At 30.2% G+C, this 17,317-nt stretch overlaps 2 protein-coding genes across 2 annotated transcripts in view; both read right to left on the reverse strand.

The window, feature by feature from the left end:
* The window catches only part of LOC123294460 (FK506-binding protein 2), a 125,202-nt gene extending 117,704 nt beyond the window's left edge, over positions 1-7,498 (reverse strand). Inside the window, exon 1 of the mRNA XM_044875493.1 lies at positions 7,272-7,498. Within this exon, the coding sequence (XP_044731428.1) occupies positions 7,272-7,483 (212 nt within the window). The 5' untranslated portion in view covers positions 7,484-7,498. The remainder of the gene's footprint in view (positions 1-7,271) is intronic.
* Positions 7,499-11,531: 4,033 nt separating this feature from the next.
* LOC123295425 (DNA ligase 1) lies at positions 11,532-16,682 on the reverse strand. The gene is made up of 8 exons (XM_044876771.1): positions 16,476-16,682; positions 15,880-16,216; positions 15,727-15,816; positions 14,920-15,326; positions 13,426-14,207; positions 12,915-13,042; positions 12,566-12,853; positions 11,532-12,205 (listed from the first exon to the last, which is right to left on the reverse strand). Exons 2-8 carry the CDS (start codon positions 16,210-16,212, stop codon positions 11,879-11,881), a joined length of 2,355 nt encoding a protein of 784 aa, XP_044732706.1. The 5' UTR covers positions 16,213-16,216; positions 16,476-16,682; the 3' UTR covers positions 11,532-11,878.
* Positions 16,683-17,317: the final 635 nt, after the last annotated feature.

Below are 17,317 nucleotides of genomic sequence, written 5' to 3' on the forward strand. Positions count from 1 at the left end.
AATATTTTATGTATTGAGAAATCCCGTTTCGTGAAAATTTTCCTTTCATTTCCATTTCCAAATTTAAAAAACGAACTTAGGAAATCACAAATAAAAGTGAAATTATAAAAAATTATAACACTTTATAAAATGACTAAAAATAAAGAAATTAATTATAACATGAAATGAAATCGTTGCTTTTTGATTGACTTTTACTTATACGATTGATTTAATAGTACAGTTAATAAACCGAATGAATTGAAAAAGTTGGGATGCAGCACCGATTTTAATGAAACTTTTTGTAACATGTTTATAGGACCTCAAGGGTCATTCACCCAACTTAAATTAGTCATAGGGGGGCATAGGATCCCAGTAGCGGGTATATCTAGCCTTAAAACTACCCAATTTTTTTTTTAAATACTTATTTTGACTTAAAATTGTCATCTAGTAGGTATTTTTGATTTCTGAATATGAACTCGATGTGAGATTGCATGGACTCTGTAACGTATTCGGAAAATAGTGCCATGTTTACCGGAAATTCCACTTTTTAGCACAAAGTATATTTATATGGAGTCGCTGATTACGAATCCGATGTCAGATTACATGCACTCTGTCACGTCTTCCAAATAATAGTGCCATTTTAATGAATGTTTTTCACTATCGACAACTTTTACACCATCGACACTATGTTCCAACTTATTCACTGCAGTATTATAAGTTTCATTAGAAAAATTCAGTTTTAAATTGAAGAGACAGTTTGATTCAAATCAACAGGTCATAATTATATATTTATAAATAAACTATAGCAAACAAAAATGTGTTCAGATTTTATCCTAAGATTTATTTTTGGTATTTTCTGGTCGAATTGATTTGATATTAAATGAAACACAGTATTAACTAAATTTTATGAAATAATTAGGTACGTTAAGGTGTACCAATCATAATAAATTTATAATGTATACATGAATTGATAATGTTAATTGAGGAAGGTGGTGATTTGGTTGGTAATTTTGACATTTGTTCAAAATAAATTTCTCTAAAGTATAGGTTACATACCTGCCCACATGAAAATTACACAATATATAGTAGATACACATTATCTTTCTATCCTATCGGTGAATAGAGCATTTATGAACTACTGAACTTTGGATCAACAATACACTATAACTTAATAATTTGTAGTCCAAGCAAATTGACAATAGGCTTTTGTTCTAAATTTAAAAAATTGGTTTATACGTTACATTTTATCTACCAAGCCCGATTCGGCGTCGTTCTATTGAATGGAACACGGCGATTCGGGAACGAGGATAAACAGTGTTGGCGCTGTGATTATGTCAATGAGACATTACCGCACGTCCTGAACCATTGTACCGCCCATTCAGCGGAGTAGCAACGGCTACATAACGCCGTTCAAGACCGTCTTGCTCGCGGATCGCGTCTAGCTCCGGGTGTTGTCTTGAACATCAACAGACAAGTACCCGGCGTACAGAGTACTCTTCGTCCTGACCTGGTAGTTCAGGATGAATCTAGCAAGGAAGTAAAAACAATCGACATTTAGATTTCATTTGAAGGTATTGCTATTGCTCGCCAGCAATAGCTCGAAAAATATAACCAACTTGCTGCTGAGTTAACCACGAAAGGCTACAGAGTCTCATTGGATGCATTTGTCGTTGGTTCGCTTTTGTCCTGGATAGCTAAGAACTATGGAGTCGCAAAGTTTTTGGGAATAGCACGGAAGAATACGCAGACCATCGCTCGGTTGATGGTGTCGGATACGACCCGGTGATCGCGCGACATTTACATCGAACTGATTGATGTTTTCTGTCGCGTGACCGGATGCATAATTTTACTGAAATTATTTTCTAAAAATAATGACCGAAGAGCCGCCATAATTTTGTTGGTTTTTTAAACTTTTCTAATTTATAATAGAATAATGCAAGCACTGATATTCAACACATTCTATACAGTGTATTTAAACAATTTACTCAGTCAAATGTTTGCTTTCACTTGTTTTCTTTAAAAACAATACAATTTAATTAATTTAAATTCAAACTGTTATTAATCTTATCATAAAGCTCTCCGTATCATATAAGTATTTAAAGCTACTGATATATTGATGTGAACAACAGGTTGTTTAGCGATTATGTGGGTTCTTAAAAACGTATCTCTTGGCTGAAAACCGCAATAATTGTATTAACTGTTTAGTAACCATGAATGAAAAGGTGTTTGTTTACATTTTTTTAAATTATTTAAGTTTTTAAAACATTTCAAAGCTATGACATAACTGTATACAGCTATCGTTAGATTTGATAGCTGAAGGACAAAAAAGCTTAGCCCTTCAAATTAATTAAACAATAGACATGGACGTTGGTAAAACTATAATCTTGTAGTTTACAAATTAGGGATGTATGTATAATTTCTACTTTTTAGTTAATTAAAATTTATCAATAGTAAGATGGAAATATTTATCATAATCAACTGGAATAGTATTATTATGTTCCCTAGTCTCTCTTTCGTTTCTGAGGGGTTTGTGGTCGTTAGCCGTGCCCGACACTATATTTCAATGGATAACAACATAAATAGATAGATAAATAGGATGTGCCCAAACATGATGTTAATATTAAGACTAGCCAATCACCTAATGAAATAAATGACCAAAAGAGCTATGCATAAGAAAAGGTGTGGAAAATCCCAACAAAAAGAAATCCAATTGCGTATTCTTAGCTGAACACATGCTACGATGATGCACACACCTAACCTTATCTCCAATGCTTACAGTTTCCTTAAAATTTTGCACAATGATGCGAATTATTCGCTGACTACGAAGAATAAATTGACCATAATTTTCTCGTAAAAATCTATACAAAGTGCTTAACGAATTATTATTTCTGTAGAACAAGTGAACATTAAGCGTTGTGCGTAGCTGAGCTTTAAATGTTTAAACTAACATTCGACGTTTGAAATTGGATCCCCGTTTATAAATTAATACATTCTGTTGTTTTACTCAGGGTGTGATTATCGTTTTTTAACATTTTAACCTTCGAACCAAAAAAAGGGGTGTTATAAGTATAAAAGGTATGTGTGTCTGTCTGTGGCATCATAGCGACTAAAGTAGGGGAAATGTTCTTAGCTATGTTTCCAGTGCAGTTTAGGGTTCCGTACCCGAAACAACTAAAAAATAGGGGTTGATACTCAAAATCGGTTCAGTTTGGCGAAGGTTTTAAGGAAAAAGATAATTTAATGGAGAGTGTTCTTGGATACGTTCCAAGTTCTAGTTTGATGATGCCGTACCCGAAAATTTTCTCTGGGGTTTTTTTAATTTTGTAAATTCCACTTGTTGGCAATTATGCTCAGGATATACGAGGGCACATTTCTTTTAAATACGTGAATGACTAGTCTCGATGATAACAGTGTGTATAACAAAACAATCAGCTTGTGATACAACAATATATAAGTTAAATGTTGTATGCATTGATTGCATGTATGCACTATTGATGATGGTACTACCTATATATTTTAATATATTATTGATGGACGATAAGCCCCATTCACGTTTGTTTCAAATTAACACTTTATCCTATCCACAAATGTTACAACTTATATATTATATTGGCACTTTACAATGAACTATAGTGTGTACCAAAAAAATATATGTAGCTATTTAATTTTAGATTCAAGAATCAGGTAGAAAATTTATACAAGTGAAATTTAAAAAAAACCCCGACAAGTTTTTCGGGTATAGAACCCTAAAATCGCACTTGAAACATAGATAAAAACACTTTCCGTTAAATTATCTTTCAAACAAAACCAAAAAAAATTAAAATCGGTTCATCTGTTTAGGCGCTACGATGCCACAGAGAGACACACAAACATATCGGTCAAACTTATAACATCCCTTTTTTTCATTTCAGGGGCTAAAAATAGAATACATCAGTGTATGGAAGCACTTAAACCGTATGATTTTCAAGAAACGTAAATGTAAAATATAAGAGTAAACTTTTCAAATGAGACCGAGCCCGAGCCTTCTTTTTGCTTGGAGGCAAAAGTAAGTCACTAAATTACCTTACAACCTTATTTAAATAATGAACTAGTAATTAATCATAAAACATAAATATTATTCAAATAAAAATTAATAATTTGTTTAACTGCTTCATGTTGAAAAGTGATTTATTCTACAATATGGCACGTAAAAAAATCCATGAACACTAACTTTCTGCCGCAGTAAATAAATCTGGGAAAAAGTTTTGATTTTTTATAAACCGGGATAAATAGTGGCAGACAAAACTTTTTGGCGGTTTCGAAGGGGGGTGAGGTTGACGTAAGCCGAAAAAAAAAGTGGATCCTAACCGGATAAATTAAAGAGCGATTTTCTTATTACAATATGTACTTTTATGGAAAAATAGTGGCGACACCACAAACTGGCGGTATTTTGAATCCAAGCGTAGAAGAAGTCCCGAAAACTGCTGTAAAAAAAGTAAGTAGAAACTGAAAAAAATTTCTGCCATAAAAGTTACCCAATACTGGCAGGCATTTCCCTCCTCCCCTTTCCAATAAAATCAAAAAAATCAAGAATAATGAAATCGAAAAAATTATAAGTTTGTGATTTGGCAAAAGATCATCTAAGGTAATTAACCAACAACGAAAAAATAACTTTAATGTTAAAACAAGTGAAAACAAACAATTGACTGAGTTAATTGTTGAAATACCATGCATAGTCAGTGTTGATTTCTTTATCACATAACACATACAAACATGTGACACATACATAACTGATATTCAAGTATAGTGCATACTATAAAATTTCCGCCTAATTGGTGTTTACGAAAAAATGTTTCAAACAAAAGTTGTTTATTTTTTTATAAGGAACATTTTTTACATTTAAACTTTTGTTCTATCTCTAACGGTTTACAAGATGGGTCCTACGGACCCGAGACCCAATTGACCTATGATGCTCATTTACGAACTTGACCTCACTTTTTATGTCGTGAGTACGCTGTAAAAATTTCAGCTCGATACTTTTTTTCGTTTTTGAGCTATCGTGTCCGCAGACGGACGGACAGACGGGCGGACGGACAACCGGAAATGGGCTAATTAAGCGTTACAAACTTTGGACTAAACTTAATATACTATGTATATTTCATATATACATTACACAAAAAGTTATTCTAATGAGAAGAAATTACTTCTGGCACGAAATATTGTTATTTCAAGTGAATTTTTCGAGCCAAGAAAACTATTTTTTCTGTGTAGCAAAGAAAATTTTGTCTATTCATAACAGAGATGGTAATAGCACTTATTTCTATTATTTCGCAGTAAGATAAAGCTTTATTAAAATCTATATAAACTTAGCGAGATATTTAAATAAATTCGTAAAGTGAATTTACCAAACTTAGAATTTGAAGAATTTGTCTTTTTTTTTTATACTTCAAAATTTAACTTTTCGTGTTTAATATAATGCATATTATTTTCTGACACTCTGTATATTCATTTATAGTTAAGGCTCACAAAATTAGCCTTTATTATTAGTGATCATTTAGTGATTTGTGTTAATTACACATCAATAAATTATATTTTTTGTATTAAATTTTTTCCACCATTTCAATCGATATTAGATTTACAGTTGCCAAATTTTTCTATATTAACGCAGTAACTTTAGTCATTAACCTGATTTGGTAAAAAATTATTGATTTTGAAAGGAGACAATTTACTCTGACCTTGATCTTTAGGGTCGCTTAATAGTTTAAATTAAATAGGTAATTGTTCCTTATAAAATGTATACTGACATTTTTTTAAACATCATCATTCAATTCAATTTAACTTTGATCTTCAAAAGTCCTTAAAAATTGACCTGGGGTCAAACAAAAGTTGTTTGGTTATAAGGGGAAAGCTGGTGGTGACCTTAAAATTTGTTTTTAACCTGTAAACCCAGGTTCATAACTAATAGAAGAAACAAAATTTTAATTAGAAAGCTTCCTGAAAGAAAATTTGAAAAATTTCTCTTTTTAAAATAAGATATTATATATAAATTTTAACGTTTAGTTTGTGGCGATTCAAGATATAATGTAAAATTTTAATATAATTATTAATTGATAAATTTTCATTAAAAATCAATCAATTTTTATATTTTGATAAATTCCCTTTTTAAATATAAAATCTTTCTAAATATACCTAAACAAAAATAATAAATCTTGAATTGAAAATCTTTTGAATTTTGAAAAACATTTTAATCCGACCCTGTTTTTACATGAATAACCTTAACCTTTCTCTCACTGTCGGTGATATAATAACAAGTGAAATTTACAAAATTTAAGAAATCCCCGAGATTTTTCAGGTGCGGAAGCCTAACCTCGCACTTTAAACGTATATAAGAACACTCTCCATTAAATTACCTTTTTCCTTTTTTTGATAATTACCTTTTGCCAATTTTTTGAACTTGAAACATAGAACACTTTCTGTTAAATTACCTTTCTGTTAAATGAACATGAACACTTTCTGTTAAATTACCTTTCAAACGAAACCAAAAAAATTAAAATCAGTTCATCCGTTTAGGCGCTACGCGTTTAGTTCGGGGGTTAAAAAATACAACCTGATCTAAAATCTATGATCAACCTGATCCATGTCTATGATCTAATGCAAGTGAACGAACTGTCTAGTCCAAGTACACCTGTTATTCAACATTTCTTAAATCCAAAAGTTAATTCATTTACATCGAAAGATGTAACAAAATATTAAAAAAGGCAAAAAGTAAACAATTTTCTAAAAATACAATGGTTGACAATATAAAATTAATTGTTGAATAATAATAGTAGTTAATAAAATTGCACGTGTCCCTAATGATATCTATAAAATACTGGTGACGCAAGGTTAATAATCCATATACATCCGCAAATTTACTTTATGAATACTAATTTATCAAAAATTTCAATTAAAAATTACTTTAAACCGTGTACGTAATATACAGTCGACTTAAACAGTTTTCACACGTCATCTAAAACCATCTGAAGAATTATTTATTTAATTTATGAACAATTGAACAAACAATTATTTATGAAAATATCAAAAACGGCAAGAATAAGAAAATCTTTTAAACTTTCTAAAAATATACATAATTGTATCATAAAATTTGAACAATCATTCATATTCGGGTCAAATTAAAAAAAACTATTTTTAAAATAAGTATTTGATAAGGCATTCAAAAATCCACGTAATCGAATAACTTTTGATAACCGTTTTGTTACGGCAAAATTTTGTACGTAACAATTACCATGAATTTAAATAAAAAAATAACTTACCTTGAGTCAAATTTAGTACCATCGGTTAAAGTTCCGGTATAATGCATTGTAAGCATATCACCATTCTTTGATTTAACTTCGCAAACTTCTGGTACACTTAGTTTTTCAACTTTAAGGTCTTCAACTTTATTATTATCGGCAACAACGTTATTTACAAAGTTTAATAATGTTAAAACAATTAAACTATTTAATAATCGCGTTTTAGGCAACATTTTTTATTAATTTTAATAGGAAAATAGTTGGCGTAAATAAAAGTTTTGTTAACTGAGCGTATTTTGTTATACTATGTTTAACACTCAACGATGTCTTTACATATGAAAGAACAGTGTTACAATCTCTCAACAACAACACAGACTTTGCCACGCTGCACTTTTGTGTCATGCCACGAGACCAAACCAATACCACTCACATATAATAATTTCTATTAGATTAGTAAATAATGGCGCATGATATTCGAAAATTTTTTAAGCGAATGATATCACAAAACGATTGTATTCGAATAGTAAAGAGATGTAAAGGATAAAATTTTAAGAAGAACGTTTCTTTAGAATTTTTAAATCCGATTAACATGACAAAAAGCTTCGTTTGTAATTTGAAGACTTTCTCGATTAATAAGAATCAAATAACATTTTTATAATCGGTAAAATTTTAGAAAATAAAATTTGATATTACTAGAATAACTATTTTTCTCCTTTTCTCGAGTTTCTAGAAAGAAGTTCTCTAGAATAAAGAACTTACAACGAAATACTTAGAATCTTGTAATTTAGAAACTTAAAGAAAAAATGATTAGTGAATAAATTGTAGTAGATTTTATTTTCTACAACTTTGTTTTTTGAAAAAATTTCAATTTGATTAATTTCAGTTACAAAATTCTCAAAAAGTACAAACTATTATTGTCTTAGAATTTTAATTCTAAAGCAACAATTTGAAGCATCCTGTATGAGAATTCAGATAATTTTTTCCATACGATTCAACCGGAACTGGTCTCAGTTAAGACATTTTTGTGAAAAAAGAAAATCGATAAATCAATTTTAGGGGACTTTTTCTCCGAAATGGCTTCACCAATAAAACATTTGATATCTCTTTATGAGATTTAAATTTTAATATATAATCCTCAATTTGATTTTAAAGGTAAAATAAACGAAAAAAATAAGCACCATTTCAGCCATTTTGAAGAATGCCGACATGAATGGTGGAGATGGTCCCCAGCCTAAAAGATCGAAAGAATTTAACGAAACACCAGGTTTTTATTTTCCGACTTATAAATTCCGCAAGAAAGCGGCAAAATTTCATAAGTGTAGAATTCTGCATCATTTTCGCCTTCCCAAGTAGATATTAATAGAATTCTTCTATTATCATCTGTATTAACCAGAAATATAAAATTCCATTGGATAAACTTTTTTTTGAAAATTTCGAAGCTCGCGTGTCTTTTTCTCCTGGTTTAATAAGTTACTTGCTTCAAACTACACAACTACATAGTGCGCTATGTAAATCTATTTCATATGTTTAAAAAGATTACAACGATCTCTTTCTCAGTTAGCAGAGATGTATTATATATCTTTGTCTTTTTGAATAACTTTTCAAAGTTTTCATTTGTTTTTAAAGATGATTTGTTTTATCGCATACTAATCGCTACTTTTTTATTAGCATTTTCTAGTAATATTTTAGACACCTCTTTCATACTAATCGCTACTTTTTCTATTAACATTTTCTAGTAATATTTTAGACACCTCTTTTATAAATAATTAATAAAATTATTCTTTAACTGATAGGTAATTGACAGCTATGTATAAAGGGGTCATTATTTATTACACTTGTTATACGATAAATGATGACGATTCAAAATAATTTGTATCATTATGAAATCATTAATGATTATTTGGCGGCTTTCGTGTCCGATGCTAACATTTTGATTACTGTTTCAAAGTATAATTTTTAATTCATTACCATTTCCCATATTATTACCTTCTTTTGAAAAATTAAATATTTCTATGGAAAAATGTTTAATTTGTCGTTTCTAAAATCTGCTTCTTTTGCGGTGGTTGCTCGGGGCAGTTCTCCAGCTCGATATATCGTTGTTAGATAAGAACATAAATGGATGCATTCATCAAAAAAAGCATTTTTCTAAATCGCCAGAATACATCTTTACTAACATACTTGCTCCTATTTTGAGCTTCTTCAGTGTTCAAATTTATCAAATTAAAAACGAAAATTAACTGTAAAAATTGCTGTACAATTCTCGCCTCTATTGAAGCTCAGCCAGAAATATATCTATTTAGACTGTCGTACGTTTAAATAACTGTACAAATGTCAATAAAAAAGGGTAATTTTTGCATACTTACATATTTAATTTTATGTTTCTTTAAAAACATCCACCCGCGTGCCTCTTTCTAACCACGCGCCTGACTTGAAATTTTCGAAGGGCATGCGATAAACTCTGGCTAAAGCGAATAACTGTCCTGTTCGTTATAGAGAAAATTAATCATTTCAAATCTCTACATATGTTTCTTTTGACCTTGATAGATTCTGTAGTTTAATCTACCTGTCAGCAAGTGACGGGTCACTTTCGTAAAGGTACTTAGGATCGAATATCGAAATTCATCTTACTTTTTATTATAAAGCTTATAATAACATTTCTTTAGAAATATTTTCTGATATAATACAAACTAGACCGAGAAAAAAATAAGGAGACCTCACTAACATTTAATAATAGTAATTAAGTTTCAAAAAATATATTCTTCGCTAACCAAAGACTACACATATTTTAGAATCTTATCATTTGTTATTAAATTTTTCAATTGCTGGATTTATCGAAAAGAAAAACCAATCAGATTGTCTTTGATAGTTGAACTGGAATAATCCGTATATAACATTGTCTGGACAATAATGTTATAGCGTTTTATATAATATTTTTATTTTCTTTGTAAAAGAATCAATACATATGTTTGAAACAGCCATCATTTCAATTGTCTAGAAATATTATTTCCCTAAACATACTACACCTGACGTTTCAGTAAACTAACATATTATCTAAAATCGATTCCAATCGTTCTTCGTGAAAGATTATTGAAGTTTTATCAGAAATTTTGAATTCAATCATCAAATGAATCTAGTTTTATTTTAAATCATAATTACGTTTCAGTTTTATCAGAAAATTTCTCATTTTTTGCAATCTTATTTAGTAGGTTCTTAGAAAACGAGAGAAACACAAAAGGTGTTTCTTTTTTCAGAATTTGATGAAACTTGATACAATGCATAAAGGTTAACTTCGAGAACAACTCATTTGGTGTCAAATACTAGACTTATGTGTTTTTAAAATCTTCTTTACCCATTTATTCCAAAAACAAGATACAAAAAATTTTGAATTTCTTGGTATTCTTAGCCCTACAAAAAAAATCGAAAAAGATAGTAACTACAGCCCCAAAGGTATAAAATACCCACTTTTTTACGATGATTTGTTGGATGTTACGGTTTGTGGCCACTCCGCATTAGTCTTGGTCGATATGAAATCAACTAACTTGTCTTGAAATTGGTCTATTTTTTTATCATAAAGATCGGTATCTACCCCAAAATATTTACTCAAATTATCAGAGTAAATTAGAATTTTTATTTGAAAGATTATCAATAAATGATATAATTTGCGGCATGATCAGATCTGGTCCAGTTTTTGGGCAAAATATCAGTCATCAATTTTCATCAAACCATTGACAAGTAAAATAACATTTCATTTAATGATTCATTTTTAAAAATGAAACCTCTGAGAGCGATTATAGTGCTTATAACGATAGTGTGGTTAAGGTATTTCTAACGGCTTGCGCATAAAACTATTTTTGTACGAAAAATTCGAAAAATGTTGTTTTCAACGATATACAGTTGTAAAAAATGTTTAGGACCATTGACCTAATATGGATGTAATTGACCGTTTAGTTTACGAAAAACAACAATCCAGAAGTGAATTGTATAAGCGACAACGTTGTACAATTTACTGTGATGTTGACCATGACATGATGATATAAAATATTAGAACATAGCATTCGTTGCAGTATTGTCAGATTTATTTATTTAAATAATACACAACTTTTTAGAGAACTATATTTTGTTCTCATAAATAAATTGCGTTCTCTCTTATGTAGTTAGAAGTACCTTAAGTCCTTGAAGGTAAAAAATAACAGTTAATAACCTTAAAATGTAAAGTTTATTTGTTTTATACTCATGTGTCAATATTTATAATATTTAATACATTCGTATTGAATTGCATGATAAAATATGAAGGCATATAAAAGAAAAAAAACTGAAAATAAATGACAATTCTGACTATATAATATGTCTTAGAAAAACAATTCAGGAAATACATACACTTTTTTATGGCTATATACTCAAATATTTTTATCTTGTCTCATAATATCTATCAGTTCCACTAAAAAACTTGAAGTCAGATGACACAGTAACACAGTGTTATTTAAATAATGACATAAATAAAATTATAGGCGATCAAGTCGAACACTTTCTACATACGATATAATTCTACATAGATGTTTTATAACTTCACACAAACAACACCGGTGCAAGAAAATGGTTCATGATTTTATCACGAAATATATTAAAATTTATTTATCTTCATCATCATCTTCTTTAGCTTCAACTTTTTCTTCTTTTACATCCTCATCTAATTTCGTTGAATCCACCGTAGAATCAAGCTTTTCTTTGATACCTTTTTCGCTGTACCTAAATCGATCGTATCTCTCGCCACCACCTTTTTCTTCATCTTCATCGGATGATTTGCTGCCTGGTTCAACTTCTGCTAATAAATCACCTAAATCTTTATCAACATCTGCCCACATTTTTTCATCACCAGTTTCATCATCGTTCAAAGTTTTATCGCCTTTTGTTTTAATTGTAGTATCTTCATCAGTTATAGATGTCTTCGATGTATCCTTTTGTTAAAATATAATACAAATTATTTCTATTCGTTAAATGCAAGGTGTTACAATTTAAATATTATCGAAGATAATAAGTGAGAACTCTAGGATATTTCGAAATAAATTTAGATTTTGCCCCAATTTCATAGATCACTTTTTCAAAAAAAAAAAAAAAAAAAAGGTGGTACAACATAAACGTTATCATTTATAACATATTTAAATAATTTTTAATATAATATCAATGTTTTTTAAAGTCTTGGGCAGTTTTAATAAATTAATGCGAACTATGAACCACGAACCAATCGATTAAAAAAATCATGGTTTAAAAAATAAACATTAATTTTTTAACAAAAAGTTCAATTTTTAATTTTTTACCTTTTCGTCTTCATTATCATCCTTCTCCTTTTCCGTGTCTTTATCCTTTTCTTTCTTAACTTTAGCATCTTTTGCCTTTTCCTTATGTGAAGCTTCAGATTTCGCTTGGTTACTTCGATGGATGCGTTCAGCAGTTTCACGTAATGCAGCATCTTCAGTTTTTCGTACATAACGTTTTAAATGTGGCCGCGTACGACAATGTTGTTTGACAGCTGAAGCACGTTTTTCTTCAGACGTAGCATGAGGTGCACTTGTAATGTAAGTTCGGCATAAATCACAATATAAAACCTGTAAAAATTTCGATTTAAAAATATGAACTGTGAAAATTGAAAATGAATGTATTTTGTACCTCAATTTTCCGAATATGTTCTTGCCCAACATTAACTGGTGGTTCTTTTTTCGGCTTCTTTTCTTCAGTTTCATTTTCTTCGTCTTTATCGTCCTTAGATTTCTTATCAGATTCATTCCCTTCTTCATCTGTAAAACAATAATATTCAAATTAAGATAAGTATAAATTGTTTAAATTCCCTATATATGCTTGATGCCTGAGTATCAATTTTTGAACTTTTTAGTGAAATTACTTAAAATAGGCACATAATTAATTATAAAAGAATTTTTTTTTTCTGATCAATTTTGTTTGTATTTAAAATTTTCTTCTAGCTTTAAAATATAAGTCGTATGAACCCATTACTCAGATGAACGATTTTATCCATTTACAAACTTGAAGTAACTTTTTAAATCTAGAACACACTTTTAAAAATGTTTTCTTGCAAAATTATAACCGACTTTTGAATTTAATATTTCATGTCATTTTAGATTTACTATTTCAAGTTAAAATATACAAAAATAAAATTGCATACCATCAACATTTCCAACTGAATCCAATGTTAAGAAATTATCCAAATTTAATTCACCTTCGTTACCGCTACCCCCACCATCAGCACGTGATTTATCGTCGCTGTCAACTTGAGCTTTACGTTTTATATGTTCCAAGCTACATAAATGATTCTCATATAACATTGGACTACGGAATGTAATTCTACAAGTTTTACAAAATGGCATTAAAAATTTTTTCATTTCCTTATGGGCTTCAGAGCTTTGATGCACTGATTTCATTTGTTTATAATTTAATTTGCATAACAAACAAAAATTTTTACGTGATGATGAATTTTCATCATCTTTATCCAATTCACGTTGTTTACTACGCTGTTGTACACGCATGCGCGATAATACAGATTTCTGTAAAATAGCAACACGACGCATCGCTGCTAAATGTCTGCTACGTATTAAATGTGCACTGTACTCAGAGAATGTAACACATTTCTCATTACAGTGCACACAAGTTAATCGTATAAAACGACGTCCAGTATAACGACTTCTTGGTTCGTTATCGCTACTCTCGTCATCCTTTTCTTTATCAGGGTCATCTTTACCGGACGGTGATGCACCATTCACTTTGGGACTTTTCTTTGATGATTTTTCATTATCAGATTGTGATTTCTCATCAGATTTCTTCTTATCAGCAGCCTTATCTGCATCTTTTTCATCATCATCCCAATTTTCTTTTTTTTCACTACTTCGACGTCGTACTGTTGCACGGCTACGAAATTTTCTTGAGCTAATTATGCGACGAGAAGCGGCACTATTGCAAATGTAAATCATTTAAATATATAAAATTATTAATTAATGTGACAAAGACAATTATTAATTAATATGTGTATTAAGAAAATTGCTTATTATTTTGATATATATTTCAAATACAATATTTGTGTTTTTCATTTCATTCATTTTAAATCGATAAAAAAGAAAAGCATGATAACTACATAAGAATTATCTATGTGAAAATTATCTATTTTCTTTTGTAAAATTTTCTTTTTATTAAAACTCCACACAACATTTTTAATAAAATTTATACAAATCGCTGATTAAATGGTTATCAGCCAGCGGGTGTAACATCCTATTATATTCAAGACCAGAGAAGTTTTTTTGTTTTTCTTAAAATAAGTTGAATATTTTAGATAAATTGTCCATTTAAGTTATCAAAATTATCTTGAGTACAAGTCAAATTATCATAAATTGTGAATTTTGCAGCAAGATACATATGCTGTGTAGTTATGCTATTATTTTTAGTGGAAATAATGAAATAAAATGTTCCTCTGTTCTAAGTGGATAAAAATCTTGAAATTGTGTTTAAATATGTCCAAAAATTTTTATGGACACATTATAAAGCATTTTTACCAAGACACAGCTTCATTATGTTTTATAAATATTGTATTTCTTTTCCAATGTTTTTTTAAGGTGATATAGCCTTCTTTTCTCGTCAACTTGTATTCTTATGTATTATGTAAATTTACCTCCGTAGTTTAGCAAGTTTTAGTTTTCGTATATATTCACTGGATCTAACAGTTACTCTGGGTCGTGTCAGGAATGATGATGACTCAATAACACGACGACGACCAAAAGCGGTTTCTCTGCGTGTCAGACCACGAGAACTCAGTCTACCGCGGTATGAACCACGTGGACTTGGTGGTGGTCCTGACGGCTTGCGATACTCATCACGTGGTGGTGCTGGAGGTCGAAATCCACCACTCGATGATGGACGTCTTTCCGAAGACGAAAATTGACGTCGTTCACCTGAATATCGACTTGCTGTAGCACTGCTACGATCCCCACCACTTGGTTCATATCGATGACTGCTACTACCATTTGTACTGTATTCAGCATAGCTTCCTCCCTCATGACTACGTCTTGAACTTATTGCCTACGTAAAAAAATAATTCCACCATGTGGCTTCAGCACGTATACATAGTTTTGTTAACCTATCGAGACTCAAATTTCATTTTATCTAAGTTTGTTTTATTGCCATATTATGTAACAATTACATTTGCCCTTTTGCCAATGTCTAGCGCCGCTTCTTATAAAGTAGAATGAATTACTATTATATAAACGAAATCTTACGTAATCTTCTTTTTTCAATATTTAGGGAAAATCTAATAAAATTCAATTTTGTGTCTATGATTTAACCAAGACATCTGACAGAAAATTAAAATTGATTATAACAAACTAGTAAATTTCTTCAGTTTTGTCAATGCCGTGTTTAATATTCTGATATTTTTCTAGCAGTTGTTGACTGCATTCATTAATAAACGAATACCACGTACTCGAGGTGAACGATCTCCTTGCACTTCTGATCTAATTCGCTTCCTCTCTGGAGATCGGTGTCCAATATCACGACTTCCGTATGATGAATCCTGTTAATTATCATACAATTCAATTAGTTTTTTATCTCATTTTCTTGAATATTTATTACTTACTGCTCTGTAAGGACGTTTAAACGAGTCATCAGCATGGGATCTACTAGAGCCAGAATATCTTGAAGATTCATGTGGTGAGCTAGCATATCTGGAACGTGATTCAAAAGTAGATGAGCTGCCACTAGGTCCACTACTACCACTCCAGTAACGGCCACCCACACTTCTGTCAGAACCTCGTGTGGATGAAAAACTAGCACCTCTAGATGTGTAGCTGCTTGAGCCACGAGATGTACTATGTCCACCACGGCTGCTTCTGGAATCTGACCATGTTCCTCTACTACTGCTACCACGATAAGATGACCCACTATAGCCTCCCCGGCCTCGATGGGACATTTTTCTATGTAACATATTCAAGACACTTGATGTAGGTATATATTTGTGGTTCAACTTTTTTGCAGCTTTTAAATTTATTTTTCAAAATTATTTAGCGGTACATTTAATGACATATTAAAGTTCAACATAAAAAATAGTAGATAACTATTAAAATGTTTTTAATCGAATAAAATGGCGGTAAAAATTGTCATTAACCATTTCGAGTTTATCGGAATCGGAAAATACTTAAAAATGGCCGACTTTATTAAAAATGAAAATCTTACCTTAAAATCTGTACAAATAAACTTTTTATGCACTAATTTATTCAAAAAACTTTTGCGTTTTTTATTCACTATTCAAATTAATTCTATGCTTGATTTCACTCACGTTAAAGTATTAAAAAACAAAAGACAACATAATTAACATTTCACTAATAACTAGACAACCATTTGCTAGCGTCTACAATTGATAAGAATGTGCACTTGTGTCATACAACCCGGCATTCCGGCAACCTATTCTGAGTATTATGTTGGTGTTACTGGAAAATAAAACTTAAAAAAAAAGTAAAATAAAATATATAATACAAATTTATATTATAATAATTAACGCACCGAATTTTAATACAAAAATCAATAATTATTATATGAATGATATATTATGTCCACAGATTATTATATCATTTTATTTTTTATGTCATAAAGTTATATAGTCTATTTATATGCATGCATGTAAGCACTCGTACAAATTATCTATGATGTAAATTTTTCTACAATCATTATTTTACCTTTGTACATGTATAATATTATTTGCAAAAATATTTATGATTTAATATTCTGTTTCTATTAACTATTAACAATATTTAACATTAACAATGGTTGCCTATTGCAAGAAACTAGTTCTGTAGTGCGTGGCGATTTTTTTTATACAAAATGACCGCTTATATTTTAGTTATTAGCGCAAATCTATTGTCATTAAAATAATATCTACCTAGGGCGTAAAGTTCCTTATTGTAGTTTTTTTATAACTTCCAGCGGTAATTCCATTAATTTAGCGCCTGAAGATACATTTACAACCGCCTTAGCTTAGGCGTCATAAATAATCAAACTGACGCTGACAGTGTCAGCCT

Source organism: Chrysoperla carnea, chromosome 3, assembly GCF_905475395.1.
Source record: "Chrysoperla carnea chromosome 3, inChrCarn1.1, whole genome shotgun sequence".
Lineage (NCBI taxonomy): Eukaryota > Metazoa > Arthropoda > Insecta > Neuroptera > Chrysopidae > Chrysoperla > Chrysoperla carnea.